The sequence below is a fragment of the Patiria miniata genome, unplaced genomic scaffold (assembly GCF_015706575.1).
Source record: "Patiria miniata isolate m_02_andy unplaced genomic scaffold, ASM1570657v1 HiC_scaffold_1, whole genome shotgun sequence".
Classification (NCBI taxonomy): Eukaryota; Metazoa; Echinodermata; class Asteroidea; order Valvatida; family Asterinidae; genus Patiria; species Patiria miniata.
Genome location: NW_024037047.1, coordinates 37,420,597 through 37,442,407, shown reverse-complemented (window position 1 = coordinate 37,442,407; position 21,811 = coordinate 37,420,597). Strand labels below are relative to the sequence as shown.

At 39.9% G+C, this 21,811-nt stretch overlaps 1 protein-coding gene across 2 annotated transcripts in view; it reads left to right on the top strand.

Annotated features, from left to right (window-relative positions):
* Window positions 1-21,811, top strand: part of LOC119729771 (isocitrate dehydrogenase [NAD] subunit alpha, mitochondrial-like) — a 42,622-nt gene that overhangs the window by 2,743 nt on the left and 18,068 nt on the right. For both annotated transcript variants that reach the window (XM_038202515.1, XM_038202522.1), the window contains exons 2-4: window positions 15,168-15,215; window positions 19,848-19,931; window positions 21,407-21,579. In XM_038202515.1, coding sequence (XP_038058443.1) covers window positions 15,168-15,215; window positions 19,848-19,931; window positions 21,407-21,579 — 305 coding nt within the window. The remainder of the gene's footprint in view (window positions 1-15,167; window positions 15,216-19,847; window positions 19,932-21,406; window positions 21,580-21,811) is intronic.

The following is a 21,811-nucleotide window of genomic DNA, read 5'->3' as shown; positions in this document are numbered from 1 at the left end:
AAGCTTATTAATTGTCGACTCCAGTTTTTGTCTACATAAAGCCAACAGTAAAATCTTGTCAATCCAAATTTTATATACTTGATTTCTTAACTTGTCATCCCGATGTTTGAACGATTTTGTTGCAAAAAAAATCAACAAAAGTAAGTCGAATACCTACGTAAAATCCACCCATAATCATCGCAAGGATTTTGTAAATATCGCAGTAACTAGACTCGAGCCATCCCATACATCATGTACATGGACAACATTAGCCATTTTCTTTTCATCAACGACATGTAGCACGTTCCATTATGATCAAGGCAGGGTACGGGTACTGGCAGGATCGTCATTCAGACGTGCACCGCCATTAAGTGAATAAAATGAAAGAATAATTTCGGTTGAGATCAGTTTATAAATTAGTTTATAAATATTTATAATGTAAAACTAAATATATAAACCTCCGATGAAGTGAAAACACAAAACAATTATGAAATGGATGGGCTGAGCAATTAAAACCACCTACTTTTGGGTTGGAAATACCTTACGAAAGGTTGAGCTCATTTGTCCCACAACGATAGAGTGCAGAGCGTTTTTCCGTGTGTCGACTACCGGGCTATGCCCGCAAGCGCGGCCGGTCAACTGGCCACCCGTGCACGGTGACATTGTTTGTGCGTAGTACCATTCGACATTTTGTTATGGCGTTTAATACTTGTACATTTCTGTGACCTTACTTTCGATCCTTTTATTTTTTGTGCCCAAAACCAAATATTCATATAATTATTTTCCTTTTCTATTTTACTAATTTTGAGGATTTATTTGACAAAAAAAGTATTTCTTTGACAGATGTATGATGACCAGACTTAAAGTAATTGGATTTTTTTTTGGGGGGGGAGGGGGCTCTATTCATCAATTTGGATATAAATTTAGAACCCCTCAAAAACACGGTGACACCACATGATACATATTCAAATTTAAACAAAAACAGGTTTTTAGTAAAGTTAGTAAACCAAAACAAACTATTTGATAAAAAAAAAACCAATCAATAAAAACTGAAATAAACAGTAAATAAAACAAAAAATAAAAATAAAATAAAGTGAATATAATAAAAACGAAGTAAAATAGAACAAAAAAGAAACACTAAAGAACCACAAATCAACTCCACTTTGTTTTTCATTTTTATTTCCAATTCCACATCCGGATGATTCACAAACAAGTAAAACTTAAACCTAAATTGACATGAATTAAGCACTCAATTTGTAGTGAACAGTCGCATCTGTTTCTCAGTTCTGATGCAAGTGTGTGTGCATGATATGAAAGACTTCAGGAAATGATTTGGATTCATTTTTTACTTTGAGCACAAAACATGCAAATTGAGCTCCTCGGACTTCCCAGGAGAGCAATTTTGGGTGCTCAAATTGAGCTCCTCGGATTTCCCAGGAGAACGATTAACTGAGCTCCACGAATTTCTAAAAATGAAGGCCTGCACTACCTAAAAATTACGGTCCGTTTCTTACATATGGTTGTATTCTATGATGTCCCATCTATCACTTCTGTTCTGGGATGCTTAGGACGGTGTAATGATGTTCAATTTTCCGAGATATTCTTGAATCTTTCTGGAGCCCATAATTATGCACTCATGAAACGTCTGGTTATGGCAGCCATTTTGAATGTGACCAGAGATGACCTCAAGCTGTGACGTCGCGTTTATGCAAATTGCTTGTCGAGCGAGGGTGCGAGTTACAAATGCGGCGGCTGTTTCCTGTGTCGTAGATCCTGAATAGAGATCAGTGCACGTGGCCCCCAGACGATAAATGCATGGTACAGGAAACAGCCGTCGCATTTGCAACTCGTGCCCTCGCTCAACAAGCAATTTGTATAAACGCGACGTCACAGCTTGAGGTCATCTCTTGTCACATTCAAAATGGCTGCCATCACCAGACGTTTCATGAGTGCATATGGGCTCCAGAAAGATTCAAGAATATCTCGGAAAATTGAAGTTTGAACATCATTACACCTAAGCATCTCAGAAGTGATAGATGGGACATCACAGAATACAACCATATGTAAGAAACGACCGTAATTGTTTTGAAAACTTCGTCCTCAGTAGTGCGCGGTACCACGGTGTGTGGCCAGAGGTTCAGCGCAGCATACCGCGGCCACACTAGTGGGGCTACCCAGAAGTGATAGATGAGACATCATAGAATACAACCATATGTAAGAAACTGACCGTAATTTTTTTGAAAACTTCGTCCTCAGTAGTGCGCGGTACTACGGTGTGTGGCCAGAGGTTCAGCGCAGCATACCGCGGCCACACTAGTGGGGCTAACTTCTGGGATGCTTAGGTGTAATGATGTTCAATTTTCCGAGATATTCTTGAATTTTTCTGGACCCCATATACACTCGTGAAAGGTCTGGTGATGGCAGCCATTTTGAATGTGACAAGAGATGACCCCAAGCTGTGACGTCGCGTTTATGCAAATTGCTTGTCAAGCGAGGGCGTGAGTTGCAAATGCGACGGCTGTTTCCTGTGCCGTGGATCCTGAATGGAGATCAGTGCACGTGGCCCCCAGACGATAAATGCATGGTACAGGAAACAGCTGTCGCATTTGCAACTCCCGCCCTCGCCCGACAAGCAATTTGCATAAACGCGACGTCACAGCTTGAGGTCATCTCTTGTCACATTCAAAATGGCTGCCATCACCAGACGTTTCACGAGTGCATATGGGCCCCAGAAAGATTCAAGAATATCTCGGAAAATTGAACATCATTTCACCTAAGCATCCCAGAAGTGATAGATGGGACATCATAGAATACAACCATATGTAAGAAACGGACCGTAATTTTAATGAAAACGCCCTCAGTAGTGCGCGGTACCGCGGTGTGTGGCCAGAGGTTCAGCGCAGCATACCGCGGCCACACTAGTGGGGCTAGGGAATTAATCAGTTACTTATACTACAGTTGTTTTCCTAGTTCCGGATAGCAAACATCATTTAGGCTGCTTTCGGCTCAACTAGGCCCGTACTCGTTTTCCACGAAAAAAAGTTGGCGATCGTCGATCGTGTAGGCTAGGCCGGTGGCGATCTTGAAGTGTAGGGCCCCTATTTTGTTTTGATGAAATTAGGAGTCAAAATGTTTTTGTTTTTTATTGCTCAAAAATCACCTTTACATCAAAATCAAAAACAGACTTTTCTTAATTCTAATAACACCTGTTTTGCAATTTTGAACAGATGGGTAGAAATCATGATTTTCCAGCGTGGTTTTGCCTTGCGATTGCACTGTCATCGTCATTTTACCCCCAAATTTCCCTCAAAAAATCAAAACCCTGCCCTCTGTCTATGAGTATGACATACCTGCTTATTGAGAATGTCGCCAACTAGTTTGGTAGGTCCAATAATTTTGAAGTGGATTTTGTTCCCTTAATATTAGGAACCGGGCCCTACACTTCACGATCGCCGTGTAGGCGGCCTAGGCCTAGTCCGAGTAACTTGGACCCAACTTACCGCCTTTTAAGCATTCGGACATCATGGACATGCCGGTCTGGCGATAGAAGGGTCCAAGCTAACCCCACTTGTGTGGCCTCCGTATTGCTGCGCTGTACGTTAGGCCACACATCTGGTTTTCCAACCTGCTGCTGAGGAGTCGAGTCCATTCTCTGGCGCACCCTGTTTTGGCACTTTTTTTTTTACCTACCACTGTATATGGTTGTATTCTTTGATTTCTCATCTTTTGCCCTCTGGGTAGATTAGGTAGGCCTATTCTGTCTTCAAATTTTTCGAGAAATTTAGACATCTTTCTGGAGTCCATATGTGCCAGTTTCGGACTAAACTCCTCAGTAGTCCGAGTAACTAGGACTCTACAGATCGCCTTTTGGACATGGGCGGGCGATTAGTAGAGTCCTAGGTACGTGGCCGTATATGGTTACCATTAACGTGTTTTGACCATTTTCAATCGTACCCCCAATCAAAATTGTCAGATTTCACCACAAAAACAGTCTTCAAACTGCCTTACTCGCCCCTGTGGCTTTAGTGGGAATTGGAAACTATACAAATGATGGTGGTTAGGTTCACATACCTTAGAGAAGAAAAGAGAAATTGCACCTTCATTTCGGAAACCAGCCTCGCCGAGCTGTCGTGCTGGTAAAAGCCATCTTGAATGTTGTTGTTGTGTGCGATTCATTCAAATTGTGAGGTCAAACTTGATGACGTATGACGTGCCGGCCGAGCGCATGCCTGCATTCACAATCAGGCATATCGTGTTTGCACGCGTACACTGGCGACTGTTTACTGAACGGCGCGCGCAGCCTGCACATGTATATCGCATGCACGGCTATGCGCGCCGTTCAGGAAACAGTCGCCGGTGTAGGAACTTTTAGGAACCGGGCGCATAGATAGATACATGATTGCCAAAAAGTTTACCCATGGGCATGGAATACATGTAAGTTAAGTATTAGGGGAGTATGTACATGTGGGGCACCCCCGTGATCCCCCCCCCCCCCCCCCAACTAACTTTCACCAATTTTTTTGGAAAAGGAAAACAAATCTGATGCGAAGGAGATATTCAAGATGGCGGCCAATATGGCCGCCAAAAATGGTAAAATCTTGAAAAAAAGCATAAATCAGCCAAATTATGTGATAAAAGCATAAATAAAATGGTTAGTTATATGTTTTAGACCCTCAACAACTCATTTCTGGTATCCTTGTTTTGCTATTATGCTTCAAATTCAAGATGACGGCCAATTTGGTGGCCAAAATGGCCGCCATATTGGTAAAATATGGAAAAAGTCATATATCAGCCTAATATTATGATACAATCAAAAGTGAAATTGTTAGTTATACGTCTTTACCCTCACAAATTCATTTCTGGTATCGCTTTTTTTCTATCATTCTTCAAATGCATGATGGTGGCTAATATGGCGGCCAATATGGCTGCTAAATATGAGAAAAAAATGGGGGGAAAAAATCATATTTTAGCCAAATAGTGTGATAAAAGCATCCATAAAATTGTTAGTTATGTTTTTGACCCTCGCAAACTCATTTCTGATATCCCATTTTTTGCTATCATGCTTCATATTCAAGATGGCGGCCAGGATGGCCGCAAAAATGGCCTCTAAAATCGGTCAAATGTGAGAAAAATGATACATACCGGTATTAGCCAAATAATATGATAAATGCATACATTTAATTATTAGATAGTATGCTCTTCACCCTTACAAGTTCATTTCAAGCATTCTTTCGTTTTGCTTCCATGAACCAAATTCAAGATGGCTGCCAATATGGCTGCCAAAATGGTCAAATTTAAGAATAGCCATATATTAGCCATTCCATGTAAGGGTCATCACCAAACTCAAAAATTGAAGTGAAAGGAATAAATGTTTGTTAGTTATATTTGGTAAGAGGAATATTGAAACCATCTACATTGTAAATCTCAAAAGATTTTTTAAAATAAATCAGCCTCCTGAACATGGATGAATTTTGTGGGCAAAACGGAGGGTCAGGGGTATAAATCACAAACTGAGGAAGTAATTGAAGCTCATTCATAAGATTGTGCTTTATCTGCATACATTTGGTAGCTATTCCAGTCTATTTGATAAAACATTGAGAATTTTTCCAAATGTCTTAAGTATTTTCCCACTATTTCATCGTGAAAACACCCTCAAAAATATGTCACGCAAGTCACAAAATAGGACTTTTGCTCAGATTACTTAATAACTAGAGAGGGATTCAGCTAGTGTTTGATATTTGTAAATGAAATAGTGGTGGTCTATCCATAAAAGGATGAATATTCTTATTTGCTCTACATTCCTTGTAGAAAAAACTATCTCAAGAATGTCACGCGAGTCACACATGATGTATGTCACGCGAGTCACCAGTGGCGGATCCAGGAATTTTCGCAGGGGGGGGGGGGGTTTCATCAGCCCAAAAATCTGAAAATGTACACACGTTTTTTTCTCCGGACACTTGGCCTCCGTAACATAAAAAACTGGGGGGGGGGGGGGGGGGAGCTTGTACCAATTTCAATCGGGGGCGCTGTTCAAATTCGACGATTATTAACACACGTATTTTGAAACAGGCGGACATTAGACCAGTATAATTTTTGGGGGGGTTACAGCGGGGGGGGGGGGGGGGGGGGGGGGGGTTTCGACTTATTTTTACGAATTTGTATGAGATTGGTTTTTTTTTATAGAGCTGGTGGGGGGGGGTTGGGTTTGACCCCCAACCCCCCCCCCCCCCCCCCCCCTCTGGATCCGCGTATGGTCACAAGCCAGGAATGTTTCATTTACATGTAATACAAAGAAAACCATGCCATATTAAATGATAGAATTGGAATTAAGTCTTTAAAAGCATTAGTTACTGGTATGTAACAATAAATTGAATCAGTTTTTTACAAATGTATATACATTCGAGTCTTGTTAATACAAACTCGTTCAGACCTAGCCAAACTGTTTGTTATATCAGAATTTTGTATTAAGAGGAACATCAGTCCTATTCATTGTGCACATAAATGCACAGTCGGGGCTAAGGCTTTATGTTAGTTATAACCAGAATTTTGTATTAACAGAGTTTGTACAAACGAGATTTGACTGTACTGTATACATTCCTATACAACTGCATCATTAATTGCAGCTCTTACCTTTTAAGGAAACTGTGACTCTACATGACCGAGAATTACAACTGTTTTCCTGAAATAATCACCCGTGGATTGATGACATCACTTCGTAACTTAAATTCCGAAACATTTTTTTCTCTCCATGTCATTGTTAAGGATATTGTGTTTAAAACCAGATTTCCACCCCCAACATTTGCCAAAGTAAAGGGATAAATAGCAGTTTTCACACTCTTTCTTAAGGTATTCACAGGTAAATCATTTTTATTAATATATTATGATTTGATTTGTTATACTAAAATTACAGTTATAATGTGAAAGTGAAAAGCTACTGTGTCACGCGAGTCACGCATTTGTGTCACGCGAGTCACATTTTCTTCAGGCCATTTCTTACAACAAGGGATATTTGGCACAATACAACTTACATGTATGCATGTATTGGGTGAGGGTATTAAGTTCTAAGTTCAGTAAGAATAACTTTTAGAACACTGGTAGATCCCTAGGAAAAGCTATTTGAATCAAGGGATGTCAAAAATCCCTTTTTCTATCCTGTCACGCAAGTCACGTCAAAGAAACTGTGATACATGAAAAAATAGCGATTTTAAAGTACATTGTAATCATATAAAAATTAAACCATAAATTCACAATGCCCTGACTCAAATACATGCTACCGTAATTTGAGTTGAATAAATGCCAGGTTAACAACAGCAATGCATTAAAACTTTACATTTTGTTCAAATGTCACGCGAGTCACCATGGAATGGAAAAAATTGGCCATATATGTAAATGATATGTATGAGGGAAAGTTGAGATTATGTACTTGAGACTTCACTGCATATCTAGATTTGTCTTACTTGCAAACATGTTCCAAATTCAAGATGGTGGTCTAAGTGACCATAGTAAGGCTGGGCTTCCATCAACTGCCGTTTTAAGCACAGGCCACCCAGTAGCTCAGCCTGTTAGTTTAATCCTCTTTAAATCGGCCAGACTCTGGCTGAGGCACCCACCCACTATAGTAGGTGATCTATTGTGTTCACGCCTGATGATTGCAGGTCCAGCATCTGAGACCCAACAATGAGGGGTATCACATTTTATGGCTGATACATGACTTTTTTCGATTTTGTTTACCATTTTGGCAGCCATATTGGCCACCAACATGGCCATCATCATGAATTTGAAGCATGATAGTAAAAAAGAGATATCAAAAATGAATTTGTGAGGGTAAAAAACATATAACTAACAATTTTATTGATTTTTTTATCACATATTATGGCTGATATATGACTTTTTTCGATTTTGTTTACCATTTTGGCGGCCATATTGGCCACCCTCCTGGCCATCATCATGAATTTGAAGCATGATAGCAAAACAGAGATACCAAAAATGAATTTGCGAGGGTTAAAAACATATAACTGACCATTGTATTGATGCTTGTATCACATTATTTGCATGGGCGTCGCGAGGGGGAAGGGGGGCACTTGCCCCCCCCCCCCCCCTCGCCCCAGAAAAGCACAAAAAAAAAAAAAAAGGAAGAAAAAAAAAGAAGAAAAAAAGAAAAGAAAAAGAGGCGCGAAGACATAGTGGTATAAATTTAATGGTGGGGGGGGGCAAAATGTCCCTGCCCCCCTCTAAAACTGATAAATCGAGATTGTGTTGAGAAATACAGGCATTTTTTGGGAAAAAAATATGTTTTGTCCCCCTCTAGAAAAAATCCTGGCGACGCCCATGATTATTCGGCTGACATATGACTTTTAAAAAAAAAAATAACCAATAAGGCGGCCATATTGGGCGCCATATTGGCCATCATTTTGGCCGCCAATTTGAATTTGAGATACCGGTACCTGAAATGAATTTGAGAGGGTCAAAATCATGTTTTACAATTTTATTTATGATTTTATCATACTATTAGGCTGATATGTGACTTTTTCCATTTGTTACCAATATGGCGGCCATATTGGCCACCAAATTGGCCGCCATCTTGAATTTGAAGCATTAAAGCAAAATTTGATACCAGAAATGAGTTGTCGAGGGTCTAAAACATATAACTGACCATTTTATTTGTGCTTTTATCACATAATTTGGATGATTTATGCCTTTTTTCACAATTTTACCATTTTTGGCGGCCATTTTGGCCGCCATCTTGGATATCTCCTTCGCATCGGATTTTTTTTCCTGTTAACATCCAAAATGTGTTTTAGAACCCTAAAAGGCACCCAAAAAATTGGTGAAAGTTAGTTCGGGGGGGGGGGTGCACGGGGGTCCCCCATACATACTCAACTACATGTATATTAAGTAACCCAGTCCTAGACCATTTGTAGAGGGTTCTATAAATGGTCCTACAATAGTACAAATGGTCTAGCCTCCAGGTTGGAGGATGTCTTCATCAGAGTTGTAACGAGTCACTGATTTTTGTGACTCGAGTCGAGTCGAGTCATTTTAAAGAAGTGACTCGAGTCGAGTCGAGTCATTTTAAAGAAGTGACTCGAGAAGTGACTCGAGTCAAGTCATAAGCTTTATAAGAAATCGCCTAAAGCCAATGATGAAACAGCGAATTAGAAAATGTGTTTAAAAATCTGGTTCCTGGATAGTATTTTGTGTGTTCTAGAACCATGAGGTGGGAGTCTATGTCACGTTGTATATTTTATACATGACTGTTATTCGCAAAGCGAAGTGAGCATAAATTTTGCACGGTAAGTCATTGCAAATACTTTTCACAAAGTTGTGCTTTTATTTTTGGGACTCGAGTCTTATTAGCCTTCGCTCAAGTCGAAGCCGAGTCATTCTGATGAGGGACTCGAGTCGAGTCATTTGCTAGCAGTGACTCGAGTCGAGTCGAGTCATTTACCCTTAGGGACTCGAGTCGAGTCGAGTCACCAATAATTGTGACTCGAGTCGGACTCGAGTCGAGTCATTGACTCGAGTCATTACAACTCTGGTCTTCATTGCATTACAACTAACGTCCAGGATGAGAATTCTCTACACAATACCACCCAAAACATGAACAAGATTTTCTTTTACGTTTTACCTCGTTATGGAAGCTTGTTTCACGCCCACATACTCTATATATGTCCTTATCTTAGCTTGAGTAACTCCAGCTCTAATGCCTATCACATTAGAGCTGGAGTCACAACTACGTTACAATCACCAGTTCGTAAGAATCCCGGACTGTACATCCCCAGTGCATTACAAAAACGACTCAGACTATCCCGACCCAGATTCCATAATCCATACCTCATAGGATGCAGCAGACATTCATGAAGCTAATAATCGACTTCAAACAGAACAACGAAGACTAAAATATGAAATTTTTCGATGATTTTGGTGGCGATTATCCAGAAACCATGAGAAAACGTCACGCGACACTATTCTGCCGACTGCTGTTGACCACCCATAAAACAACATTGGCCAACAAAAACATCAGATTTACCACAAAACGGCCTCCAAATTACTAGATAAGCCACCTGAGGTACAAGGAGAGATCAAAGATTAAAATCGAGATACTTAAGTTTGCTTATGAGTCGGATGAAAAGTGAAATTTCCCGTTCAATTCCGAGAGCTCCTTTCGCGATCGATCGTGAATTAACACATTAGATTTCCATCTCATGTTTGAACAACGTGATGTGGACATACCTGCCCAGCATTCATTTGATGGTCCCAGCGCGATTCCGTTACTGAGCACGATGCATTGATTATGATAATGAGTAGTGATTATGATAATGCATCCGGTGGGTTCAGGAATTCCATATGCTATGCTGACCGACGTTAATCAGGAAAATAACTCTAAAGCAATAAACTTGTATGTTTTTGTAGACTCTTTTCATCACTTTCTCATCACCCAGTCGTACGTGCGTGCTTATGTACCTACGTATGTACGTACGTCAGAAAGCACACACGTATGCTAGCGCCCTCCTTGGTTCCAGTTTGGTGAGAACAGTGACGTCACTCCAGCCAACCGAAGTCAAGAAAACGCTCAACCAATGACCAAAGCCGAAACACTTCTGGTCACAGTCATGAAAACACGCCCAGTCATTGGATAGACGACCGCGCTTACAAGTTAGTGCGCATGCGTTTGAGGGCGGTTACTAAGCAAATTGCGTGTGCGCACTGTGTGTTCATGCTGTGCAGACGTAGAAGTACGGTAGGCGCTAGCTCGTGTACGTGTTCGCACATACGACTTGGTGAGAAAGTGATGAAAAGAGTCTATAAATAGGTACAAGTTTAACGTTGCTTAGTTAATTTTCCTGATTAACGTCGGTCAGCATCACATAGCCTTTAATCAAGTCCCATGCGCCTATACCCGGACCATCTGGACACGTAACGCACCCTGGATGCTGGCACGTAAAAAGACTAGCACGAGCGGCAAAGCGGCGAGGGCCTTTACTATCTCGTGGAACTAATCACTAATTCATTTATTCACGTAATATAAATCAAGCAATATAAACCAATCATCTAACGGTGGTTTGCGGTTACCAGCAACAGCACGCGCGCCATGGCTGTCTGGCGCCAGACTAGACGATGGCTGCATGATTTATGTTAGTAATGCTGCATTTTCATTGGTCAATTCACAACGGGTAATGCATTATGCATGTCTACCAAATCGGTAGACAAATGTAAAGAAAAACATAAGCGTTCTCCACGAGATGGTAAAGGCCCTCGCGGCTACGCCGCTCGTCCTAGTTTTTTTACGTGTCAGCATCCGGGGTGCGTCACGTGTCCGGGTAAGCTTGTGGGACTTGACTAAAGGCTACATCACGTATGGAATAAGGACACAAAGAATACTAAGATGTAAAAATTGGCTTCCTGACAAGGTAAAAATATTGAAAATATTGGTCATAAATTTTTTCGCCCTGTTTTGAGCACTTCAAGTTCATACCCTGGACTCCCTCCATAATGTACCTGTAGGGAGGGAAGGGAGTCCACCTGGGCTAAGGGTCCTACTAAAATGCGTCAACAAGCGTCAACTGGCTTCAACAAGCATCAATGGTCATCAACCCAGGGTCAACAAATGTTGTATAAGTTTTGGAACATCAAAAACAGCTTTATATGGTAGAAATAGCATCAAAGAACACCTTCAGCATATAAATCAAAGTTAAAATTATTTGAAAAGGTTTTTTTTTTCAACCCGAAAAAACGTAGGACAACTTTGTTGATTAGTGTTGGCCGCCATCTTGTTTGGATGGCGTTGTTCACTTCACTCATGCGTAGTATGGCTAGCTCACATTAACAGATTGGTGGCCAACACAAACTCATCAAAGTCGTCGTACATTTCGCGTTGAAAAAAAAAAACTTTTAAAATAATTTTAACTTTGCATTTGAATGAAATTTGACGTAAAATCTGGCCCAAGAATTGGCAAGATCTCGATGTCCTGCAACCTCCTCCTGATTCATGTGATTTACTGGACTCACACCAACCTTGTTCCCAGTGCTCACTTTATTTCGGACCTCGTTTCTAATAGTAAGCAGGTAGTGGTGGGCGCGTACTGCTCGACACCTTGGACACCAGACTGGATCACACTGGTACGCTGTGCCCTTTACGTGCAAATTGGAGGAAGCCATTTCGGCTACCAAATTTCCCCAACTGACGTATGCGCATTGTATTAACTATTATACCATCTGGTTTTGTATGATTCAACGGCTGTTTTCTGTTGCAACTATTAAAATAGACGTTGTTTTAGACAAGTTTCCAGTCCTATCCTCTCACCGCACCACACACCGCACTGCTCGCTGCGACGCAAAAATAATTTGGCGAGACCGAAATTGGAAATCTTATTGTTATTTTCTGAACAAATAACAAGGACCTACTTTATAAATACAAGGAATTCCTCAGCAAAAACTGCTAAGCAAATTTACACCTTACTTTTGAACATTTAGCTCTTGTGCTTAATTGTTGGGGTTTTTTTTCAATAAAAAAAATATATAATAACAAAAACAGGTTAAATTGAATTCATCATAAAAGAATATTCTTTATATATTTTTCTATAATTTAGTAAAAAACAATGCAGTCATTAGTCATTACACTTTTGACCTCTGGTGCCATTACATTGACAACATTGAACAGTTGCTCTTCATGCGCTACACCTGCTACTAATACATGTAATACATGTAGCAGAAAAAAAGTAAAAATGCTAGGCATGGAAAGGGTCCTTGCTGATCTTGTTGGTGAGCTGGGATGTCGATTAAGTTCACCACAAAGACAATCCATAGGCACAAAGACAATCCATAGGTCTTCTTATTGACAAAAAAGATGTAGTAGCCGTCCTCCCTGGATCTAGGATGCGACATGAAACAGCCGTCAATCTCTCCAGGCGACAACCATAATTGTATGCGTCACATGAAGCAGACGGGTAGCTTGGAGGGCTCCAATAATTTGGCACACAAATGACTCTGGGTACTTGTCCAGTTGACATTAAAATCTTATTTCTACACGTTCGTATGAGTCTTCATTTTTGGCAAATTTCTTTGAAATGACACATCCTGAACGTACAGATAGGCACACAAAGATTTAGGTAAGTACGTAACATGTATATGAAATGATGAATGGCGGATCGATTTCGCTAGGTTTGAAATGATACCGGAGCGTGGCGTTGTATAGGTTCGCAGGTCTAGCCCAGTCCCAGACCCGTGAACGTGGTGTTGTACATGTATACAACTAGGCAATAACATACGGTCATTCTTTGGCCAATTTTCAAATATTAGAGACTCTACAACTTATTTTGATTCAACAAACATTTGATGGAAGAGTTTGTACGACTGTGGTGTATGAACAAAATATTCGAAATCAAGGAGAAAATTTATCGTCGATTTGAAGCTCCCGGATTTTCTGCAAACCGTCCAAACATGTCAAAGTGTGAGTCGGTTTGGGTTTGGCAGCAATTTGAACGTCAACACAATTGCTGCAGGACAGCGTTGGAGCAAAGGCTCTGTCATCCAAGGCCGAGGCCAAAGCTTTGACCCACCAAGGCTTAACCCTCAAGGCCAAGGCCAAGGCCCTGTTATATAACAACATAACTACTAATAAAAGCTAGTCACATCATCACAAAGAAACTGCATTGGGTTACACGCAATCATTCCCATACAATGTTCCTATACAATTGAATTTGGCTGCTTAGTATCAAAATACCAGTTCAGGTTTTTAGGAATTTTACCTTAAATATGACATGTCTTGTGTGTTTGTTTATTTGATTAATTGTGAAGGAAAGTAATGCAGCCTACATGTACATGTACATTATGTGTTAGAGTTTTAGATGGGAATGGAGTCCACCCATTTAAGACGCGGTACGTGTACATGGGGCCCTCAACAATGGGTCTTTCGTAATCACACTCCGCTTTTTGTTGTAAAAGTGGTTATTAAATGAGAAAATACCAATGAATAACTATTTATGCGCAGGTGAATGAGGGAATAATCAATTGATGTATTTTTTGTGTGGAAATTCCAAGAAGATGGCAGCCATGAATTAGAATGGGATATTGCAGGCATCTGCTGGGCCATTCCTCATTTTGTTGTGTCACCTGGACTTGTCCGGGAAAGAGACTATGCAATCACTATGTCTCTAGTTTGTATGTATTATTGGTTTTGGAATTGAAGGCCTTTGGGCCACAGGGTTTAGGTAAACTTTTTTAAGTTCTGGGCATATGCCTCTGGCTTTCTTTTTCTTGTTTTTTTTTTTTTTTTTTTTAATATTTTGTGAATATTTGTATGTGTTTTAAATGCCGAATGAATAATAATAAATAATGTATCGGCCTAGTACATGTATATGTATGGTACATGTATGTACCGGCATGTGGTATTTTAGTAAAGTCAGTCTCATCTAAGAAGGTGAGGTCGAATTAGAACTAACTTGAGTAAAATAGGCGGAATGTAAACTTGGTCTTATTTGAAAAGTTGCTGTCCAAATGAAACCAAACTTGGGTCATACACATGTACATGCAACATAACAACCTACATATGATAATGATGTCAAAGGTTACATACCAAGGTCAAAGGTCACCTGAGGTCAAATTGTAAAACAGGCTGAAATTGTCAACTTGGCCTCATTTGAAAAGTTGAAGTCCATTTGGAACCACACTTGGGTCGTAGATGCAACATGGCAACCTTCATATGAAAATGATGTCAAAGGTCACACACCAAGGTCAAAGGTCAACTGTGGTCAAGTTGTACGATATGCTGAGAATGTAAAATTAGTCTCATTTTAAAATTTAGTCACTCTTTAAAGATTATCGCTAAAGCAGGCGAGATGCATGGTTCAAGAACCACCTTGTTTTAATTAGGCCTATAGGCATGATAGTGGGCAGGTTCCAAAAACATTTTTGAGGAGGAAAAGGCTCTACTAGCGCTTGAATGAAAAATTTATCTTGGAGCCTACTATCGCCAGATCATGACCAATGTTATAAAAGTTAATTTGTAGAGTCCTAGTTACTTTGAATTCTGTTTCTGTATCTATTGAGTCAAGTTATCCTGCCGTTTTCAGACCAAAGTGGCAGTGAGTGTGTCCAAAAATGATTGTACTATTTTTTCCTTATGTGAGGGTCATGTATGTTTGTCCTTTTGATATTCTGCTTCTGTTGATTTCATTCCTGACTTGTAGGCACCAAGCATCAAAAGGTTGATTGGTAGAAGATACTTCTCGCAAGAGGTAAGCTAAGGATTGTGTTGTCTTTCCTCCTTCTGTTCTGTGAGATTTACCAGAGATTCACATAGAGCAAGAAAAAAAAATCAGACTGGCAGATTTAGGTCAGTTTTGCCTGGCTAGGTATGCATCAATTGTAACAAAGATGTTAGTTGTACTAGATGTGTATGTAATTGTATCTTGGTTCTTAGGTCTGCATGCACATTAAAATATATAAAATGTCTGTGGTGGGTGACTACATTCCTAAATTAGCTTTTATACTCTGGGTCCTAAGTACTTATTGCGAACTCGGACTTCTTTATGGCACCCTCTTTTGTTCAACGTCGCACCTTTGCACGTTTCTGTAATAGTATGGTGCCGTCCTCACTCTGCAGTTCGTTAATAATTCACTGTCAAGATTCTAGGCTTGCGATCGTAGTTTAAACCGTGTCGTTTACATTGACCTCGTACTGACAAACTTCTAGATTTGACACTAAAACTCAAAAGCCACATTGATAATGCCTTTGGACAGAAAGAAGCGTTGTGTTTGTAAGTCTGGTGTAAGAAGTAGATTTCATGCAACAGCAATTTATAAAGATGACTTAAAGGGTTGTTTTTTGCTTCAAGAAGACAGGGAGGGTTTTCTGTGTTCTACATGCATGTGGTGAGCTTTGAATTTTCGGCTTGACATTTCACTTAATTTCAATTATCGTGAAGACAGCAGGGGTCACTCTGGAAAATGCCAGATTGGGGGAAAATGAGGTTCCCTCAGTTCCCCGGTTCTACCTGGTTCCAATATGAGAACCGGAACCGCGAGTACAATCTTTTCGAGAACCGGATACCCGCTATGCTCAGTTCCGGCCCAAGAAGAATCGGTTCTATTAAATTACCTTTTCTCTGGGCACAAAACCCAGAGCCGAGAATCGGCTACATTGCAATTCAATCCCGTGAAGGCCAGGACCATTCACTCTGGCTAGTCACAACAAAAGCGGGGAAAACCACACAGACTCCCATATGTGTCACGGAGAGTCGGAGACAAAAAAACTGCCCAACAGAGCCTTTTTTGCGAGTTTGCGGTCAGCCACGAGGTGCGCATACAGAGCATTGAACCCAATACTGGCCCTGTACCATGGATGATTTCGTTTGGACAAGCGGTGTAGCGTGAATTAAGGTTTATGAAATATGGACTGCGCCGTGGTATTGCGCATGCTCATGCATAGATAATTGGAAAAGGACCGCTCACAAAAAAGGAGTCCGTTGTTCACATGAATCCATTTTCATATCGCACTGGCTGAAGTAGGAAAGAACGCTCAGAAATAGAAGTAAGATTGCTGCTGTGAATTGTGGGCATAGTTCCTCAAGTTCAGAACAAATTTCTTCAGCTGCAGGATCACCTTCTCCTAGTCAAGTCCCTACAGTCTCTCTTTTTTTAAAATAAATTTCACGGATAAGTATCTTGAGAAAACAAATGTGTCTACATTTCAGCATAGATGTGCAAGTACCCTTTATAGAAATGTTTAACACCCCCCTCCCCCCAATAAGAATGACATTGCTATGCCCCTGCACTAATACTGGATCGGTCTATTTAGGTTCATCTGCCGCATGAAAGTTGAATTACACTATTTAATAACAGTTGTTTTGCTCTCTGGAATTGCATTTTGTTCCATACATGTATCAGCAAAGTGGGAGACATTTGTGGGAAGTTTGGGTGTATCCAGTTACCACAACATACTCTCATCTTGGTGAACATGTACTATGGATCTGAAAAGAAATTGGTGATTTAATAATTGTGTGTTCATTTTTAATTTATTTAATTCAACAAATTAAAGTTCATCCACTTTGGATGGGGTCATGCTGGATGGGCCCGATGATCCATACATGTAGAATTGTTTTGCAACTTTAGGTAGTTGCCCACGCCGCATGGGATGAGGATTTTTCCACAACCATAACTTGCAAAAAGACACTGAAGACTAGTTCAACTTTTCACTTTTTCAGCATGCCACTATTAAACCTTCTATTCCATTTGTAAAAAATGTCCGACGTCACGCAGGTCGAGTCCAAGTCTGAGTCCGATTGGTCGAGGCGGAGTCTGAGCCATTTGACATCGTGACACGAGTCCGAGTCACCGATATTTGGATTCGAGTTGGACTGAGACTCGATACTGAATTAATTCGAAGAGGATACCTGTACATGTCCATTATGAAGTAAAATATATGTAATGTATTAAAATGTGGAAAATATAACGGCTAACTTCAGATTTTATGACATCACAGCATTAGGGATCCAAACGTCAACATTGTAACAGATACACAGGGAAGTTTCAGACCAACTTTTACATTGACATTTAAAACAAACATTGTATCTCTCAGGTTTAATTTTTCAGGAATTTTCAAAGGAAAACAGGTCTTTTCATTCAAACTTCTGATCTGATGATGTCATCAATTTCTTTTCACGCACATGTGTTCTCTGCATAAAGGTCATCATATATAATTTTGAAGCGATAACTGCAAACTTTGCTACACCATCCAACATCCAACTGAAATTCATTCTAAATTTTTTTTATCTGCCGCTAGAGGCGCTGAAACACTTTATGACGTCACTGGTATTTTTTTTCTTAAGTACAATCTAGCCAGAGACTAATATCATTGAAAGCAAGTTCACATCTTTTTTCACTTTCAAATTATAAGGCGCTTCCAGTTTGGACGTAATTTTGCAAATAATATCAAAAATGAAGACAGTGGATTATTCTATCAGTACCCGTAAAAAGCAAAATCAGATTTCTAACAATTGATTTTATATTGATTTTTCAAAGATTAAATCTAGAAATCTTTGGTTGCTTGTCATGCTTGTAATCTGATACTTGATTACCAGAAAGCTTGAGAGCTATGTTTTTATTTGAATAAAAAATCTGGATCTCTCGCGGTTGATTTTTCAGCAATTTTTAATGGTTTAACCCCAACTCCCTAGGCCTTTTTGCTACGATGTAGCCTCAATTCTGCAAAATCCTCAAATTGGCCTCATGTATCCTGCAAATTCCTCCATTATTTCTTGAAAATGGTCCGTGGAAGGTGACCACTGCCTGAATCCTGCAAAATCCTGTGGCAGTGACTGTCAATCTGTTGAAGCTTGGCCAGTGACATCCTGGAGCAGTACGGAGGATTTCAAGCATAATCCAGGCCTATATTTATGCATGGCTGAGCAAAAACAACACAAGGTCCGGCCCAAAACCTTGACAAAGTGCATCCTACAAAATCAGTAACGCACTTTTGCCATGTAACCTCAATCCTCCAAATTCCTTCACTTTGGCAAAGAGGATTTTTAAGGATTCAGGGCGGTTAGGGTTAAAGGTCTTTTCATTGTAACTTCCGGTCTGGCAAAATGTCTGGTGACATCATCAATATTTCTTGTTCTCAGCATGAAACTGATTAAATACATCAATTATAAAGTTATTTCAGCAAACTTTGCCACATGCATCAACTGAATATTCATTGAATACATTTTTCAACCTGCCTGTAGAGGGCGCTCTAACATATTGTGACGTAGAGCCGAGAGAGTTGCGACAACATCAAACTGTTGAACCAAAATAAGATGGCCGTTCATTATGTGTACAGTGCAGTGTGCGACTATTGTGTATGAATTACATATGTGCACTGATGCATAATCCGCCATTTTGGTTAACAGTGCGACCCTCGTGTCGCAACACTCTATACGGCTCTGTTATGACGTCACCTGTAATTTGCTTGTTAAAGGGAATATACAACATTTGCAAACATTGGAAAACAAAACTACCAAATTTTTACGAAATACCTTTTAAAATAGGATGTTGGTAAGTGAAAGTCTAAAGCATCCTGTAAAATTATGGCACCTGGTGTGAAGTCATTTTCAAGAAAAGTGGTATTTTGTATAAATTTCCAACGGTGGTCGGCCGACCACCGTTGGAAAAACCTAACTATTTTTCAACTACTGCTCCAAATTTACCTCTTTTTTCAGTCCAAATTTTGGTTACATGTTCATGAACGGGTGCAGGCCAGCTAGACTGGTTTCCCTACCTTACAATTTTCGGGCATCAATAAATTGATTCATTTCATCTTTAGTGAGTCAGGGAACCAGACTACTTGAACATTTTTGTTTTTCTTGGTTTTTCCAGCATTTTCGAACACAAAACTTCAAACTTGTCTGTATATAACAGTATTTGATCTATTATACTAACCCCTCAAATAGTTCATTTCTGAAAATTACAGCAAAAGCCAATGATATACATTCCCTTTAAGTACAAACTAGCCAGAAATTTACATTATTCAAAGCAAGTTCACATCTTTTTCCACTTTCAAATTATAAGGCACTTCTGGTTTGGACTGAAGAAAGGGTCATGTGGTTAGGCGCACACAAGATAAAATGAAGATCCTGGATTATTCTATCAATTCCTGCAAACACCCTGGATACTTGCGTTGATACAAAGTTATTTACAATGTACATGTATGCAATGCGTTCTATACATGATGTCATTTTTATTGACCAGGTATGTGACTGGTTTAGATACATGACCATCACAAGTGTTGAATCAATGACCCTATTTAATCCTACTCTTTAAATGTTATCTTACTTTAAAAAAAAAAAAGAAGAGAATAATACATAGTTATAATTTTGTATTTTTTCCAGCCGAAAACTGTTACACTTATCCCAGGAGATGGCATTGGCCCTGAAATATCAGCGTCAGTGCAGCAAATATTTGCTGCTGCAGAGGTAGGTACATGCAATTTCTGATCAATTCTACTTGTATAGCTTATGTAGCACACATAACACAGGATTTGCCAAGAAAAACCTTTTTGAATCCTTTTGCAATTACACAAAATATTGTATTTACTGTTCCTAAATGAAATTTATTGCCAGCTTCTTGCTGCCTTTCAACTTTTAACTTTCAAAATATTGTAACTGTATACCCACAGGCCTCGCAACAAAAATTAAAATGCAGTTGCCCTTCAGGCAGGAATGCTTGAAAACTGGTTGCCTGAATTTCATTTTCAGTTGCCTAATAACATGAATAAAGAACTTTTAATATTGCCCCAAACTGAAGGCAAATCCTAATGTACATTTTGTACATGGCTGCTTACCTGAAGTGGCTCAGGGCAGTCCGACATCCTGGGACAATCAAAATATTTTGTACTCGGCTGCTGCGCTATTGCCACATTGCAAGAGTGCGGCCGTGGCTGCGTGCGTGTGTACGGTACCCGCACTGCGCTGGTACATGGTGTAGAGTGGTCCAGTCATAATATTATTGGAACACACGCACACACACCCATGTTTGTTTTACATACTCTATGTGGACATTCCTTTCTTTTCGTGTAGTTAAGAAAACTCAATACAAAAAGTAACTTTACTAAAACTGTGAAAACTAATTCAATCCCAAATTTGTTTTTTGATTTCCTTGAATGTTTCTCTTCATTCTGCGACAGATAACCCTAACCCGAAAATGCCTCTAAACCTGTTTTCCAGAGAAGGCGAAAAGTTATGTGGACACGGCTTAGTCCACATAACGTCAACACAACCTGCATTATGTGGACATCTTTTGTGCACATGTATGTCCACATAGTGACTGTAAGACAAACTCATGATGGCATTCGCTACCTACACACATTACGTACACGAAATGTTATTGCATGATGTAGCCGGACTGTACGTACAGACTGTGATTGACCGCTGTTCTGTTTTGGCTGGTACCCGTTATTGGTTTATGCGTAGATTACCAACATCAAATGGCGAGAGCGCAGCAGCTGAGTACAAAATGTCAATATTATCATGATTATTGTTCGATACTGTGCACATGTATGGGATTCTGCAACTTAAGAAAATCCCATGGACTAAATTAAAGTGTGAAAATGTGTGAGTATTGGTGAAAAAAACAGTGGTTGCCCGTCGGGCTGGCAACCTGGAACTTTTGGTTGTCCGACAAAATATTTTGATTGTCTCGGGACATCGGACTGCCAATTTTGTGAGCCTTGACCTAGACATTTTAAGATATTTACCACATTCTTCTTTGCTAAAATACTGTCTCTATTTCAGAAGCTGCTTGCTTGCCTAATACTTGTTTTTCCATGTATGTACAAATACTATGTATGTAATTATGTAATGTATTATCTGTAAAGCTTGTTTCACAAAGTGTCTCTATGTACAATTACTTGAGAGATTACGAAGAGTTCTGTGTTACATGAATATCCCAGGTTCCTATTGTCTGGGAGTCGGTGGATGTGACCCCAGTTCGAGGACCTGATGGCAAGACAAGGATACCTCCTGAAGCCATCGACAGCATGGGAAGGACCAAGCTGGGTTTAAAGGGGCCCCTGGCCACACCAGTTGGCAAGGGCCACATGAGTCTCAATCTGGCTCTGCGCAAGTAGGTTCCTACATTATTCATCATAGTATAGCTTGAAAGTGACATACAGTACTCCCGTAGTGAGCTCAACACAGTGCATGGTAACCCTTGGTAAATTCTAATCCATCATTCTGGCGAGTACACCGAATATTTCAATATTTGATCATGAACCAAATATTCAAATAGCATTTTTATATTCGATTATTTTGAAAAAATGTGGCCACGAGGAGATGATTAAAAACATCTATAATGT